Source organism: Macrobrachium nipponense, chromosome 40 (genome assembly GCF_015104395.2).
Source record: "Macrobrachium nipponense isolate FS-2020 chromosome 40, ASM1510439v2, whole genome shotgun sequence".
NCBI classification, from domain to species: Eukaryota; Metazoa; Arthropoda; class Malacostraca; order Decapoda; family Palaemonidae; genus Macrobrachium; species Macrobrachium nipponense.
In genome coordinates this window covers 9,853,118-9,855,617 of record NC_061101.1, presented here as the reverse complement: position 1 = coordinate 9,855,617, position 2,500 = coordinate 9,853,118, and the positions used below count along the sequence as shown (strand labels likewise).

General features: G+C 38.4%; 1 protein-coding gene across 1 annotated transcript in view; it reads left to right on the top strand.

Annotated features, from left to right (window-relative positions):
* LOC135211826 (uncharacterized) overlaps positions 1–2,500 on the top strand; it is a 5,553-nt gene that overhangs the window by 24 nt on the left and 3,029 nt on the right. Inside the window, exons 2-3 of the mRNA XM_064245036.1 lie at positions 978–1,123; positions 1,707–1,805. Coding sequence (XP_064101106.1) covers positions 978–1,123; positions 1,707–1,805 — 245 coding nt within the window. The remainder of the gene's footprint in view (positions 1–977; positions 1,124–1,706; positions 1,806–2,500) is intronic.

The following is a 2,500-nucleotide window of genomic DNA, read 5'->3' as shown; positions in this document are numbered from 1 at the left end:
AATCATCTCCACGCTGGCGACCGGTCCAATCCTGTACATCCTATCGAACGTCATCCAATCCTACGAGGAGGATGTCGATAAGTGGGGCCTCCAACAATACTCCTTCTCCATATACCGGATTTTAGTCATCCAGAGCGACAACCGTGATTTTAGGCACTGGCCACAAAGGCTCCTGACTTTCTCCTGGTCGCTCTTTTGCCTCGTCGTGTCCGGTAAAATGCACCGTCTTTGAATCTTGTGAACTGTTTGTTCATTCGTTTATGAATATCACTAAGATAGAGCTAAGAGCCGTAGGTCTAATCCCAAGTTTCTTTGCATTAAATGCCCTAGACCTATTCCTAACTTTCGCTACGATAAAGCCCTAGACCTATTCCCAACTTTCGCTATGCTAAAGCCCTCTAGACCTATTCCCAATGTTCACTACGTTAAAGCCCTCTAGACCTATTCATAAGTTTCGTTACGCTCTAAACTCTCAGACCTACTAATTCCAAGTTTCTTTTGGCACGCTGAAACTCCTTAGACCTAATCCCAAGTTTCGTAATGTACGCTATAAATTCCTAGACCTAATCACAAGACTCTTAATGCACTAAAAACCCCTATACCTACTCCTGTGTTTCGTTACGTACGCTATAAACTCTTAGACCTAATCCCAAGATTTGTTACGCACTCTAGAAACCTTAGACCTAATTGCAAGTTTCGTTTTGCTCTCTAGAGACCCTAGACCAAATCCCAAGCTTGTAAGTTCTCTAAGAACTCTAGACTAAATTCTAAGTTTTGTTACGCACTCTGAAATCCCTAGACCTAATCTCAAGTTTCGTTGCTCACTAAAATCCCTGGACCTAATCCCAAGTTTCGTTATGCACTCTAGACCTTAGGACCTAATCCCAAGTTTCGTTACTCACTCCAAAATCACTAGACCTAATCCCAAGTTTTGCTATGCTAAAAACTCTAGACTTATAATCCTCTCCTTCAATCAGCTCTTTACTCCGGGACCCTGACCGCCGTGTTGGCCATTCCAGCCTACGAGACGCCGATCGATTCCTTGGAGGATTTGCCGAGGGCTGTCGAGGGGGGATTCACTCTGGGCGTTATGGAGGATTCCAGCAACGAACTCCTGTTCAGAGTAAGGATTTGTTAGTAAATAGTCTCTTAATAGGATTTTCGTGGTCTGATTATATGTTTTTTTAACCGTTCTAAGCCCTAAATGGCTGAAATCTACCCAAAGATTGGCTTCACAGCCTAATCTCTTTAAAAAAAAACTAATAAATGGTTGACGTGATACAAAGATATTATAGAGTACACATCTTTGACGTGATATGAGACTATAATTTGGGTGCAAAACACATACATCAGATATCTTCAGCTCTGCTATTAGAGCAATTAGCAGAAGCTTATTGTAGTACAATGAACGATTATAGCAGGTTGCAATTTCAGGCCAACGATACTGAATTTATCTTATTACTGGATAAGATTTTTTTTTAAGGTAAAAAGGCGATTCCTACCAATTAGATAGTGAAGCGTCTGAGTCAAGCATAAGAATTTCCTTCTTTTTATATTTTTTCTTATGGAAAACTAAAAAATTCATAGATATATTTACACTCATTACATCATACAAGTTCTTATGTGTTAGATCCTGCATTGTAACCAATAAAAAGTTATCAAATCTTGTTAAAAAATCTTTAATTAAAGACTATGCTTGTTCACAGGAAGCGGACAGCGGCATCTACAAGCAAACTTGGGACCTGTTCAATCACGAAGACAGATCCCAAAGTTTCGTCAACAGTCCTGCTACGGGAATAAAAAGGGTCAGTTGAAATTAGGCTCAGTGTCATAAACATGCCATGAACAAGTCTTCAACTTGTGGCATACATATCTCAAACATTATGACTATAAATTCAGCGATTGTAAGTGGACAACGACCCTTATAAGTAAACTCTAGATAATCGTATGAAACATTAGTTACAACTGACAGAAAATTATTTACCTGCATTCAACCTGCTAGTAATATGTGGGCGACAAGTTGCCAACATGTCATGAACACGTCTTCAACTTGTGGCATACATATCTCAAACATTTTAACAAAAAGTCGGCGATTGTAGGTGGAGTACTATAGTTACACTTACCAGTAAATTTTTTACCTGTATTCAACTTGCTTGTAAAATGTGGGCGACAAGTTGCCAACATGTCATGAACACGCCTCCAACTTGTGAAATACATAATCTTAAACATTTTGACAAAAAGTCAGCAATTGTAAGAGGAGAACTAGTTACAACTACCGGGTAAATTTTTTACTTGTATTCAACCAGCTTGTAATATGTGGGCGACAAGTTGCCAACATGTATAGATGACATGTTTTACCGTATTTTCATTAAGGGCAACGAGGTATAAACCTTATTTTGATATGTTATTTTAGTTCGATAATGATATATTTATTTCACTTTATGATGTCATTGCCACTTAAATAACAAATAATCAATTCAACAAAACATTTCAATTCAAT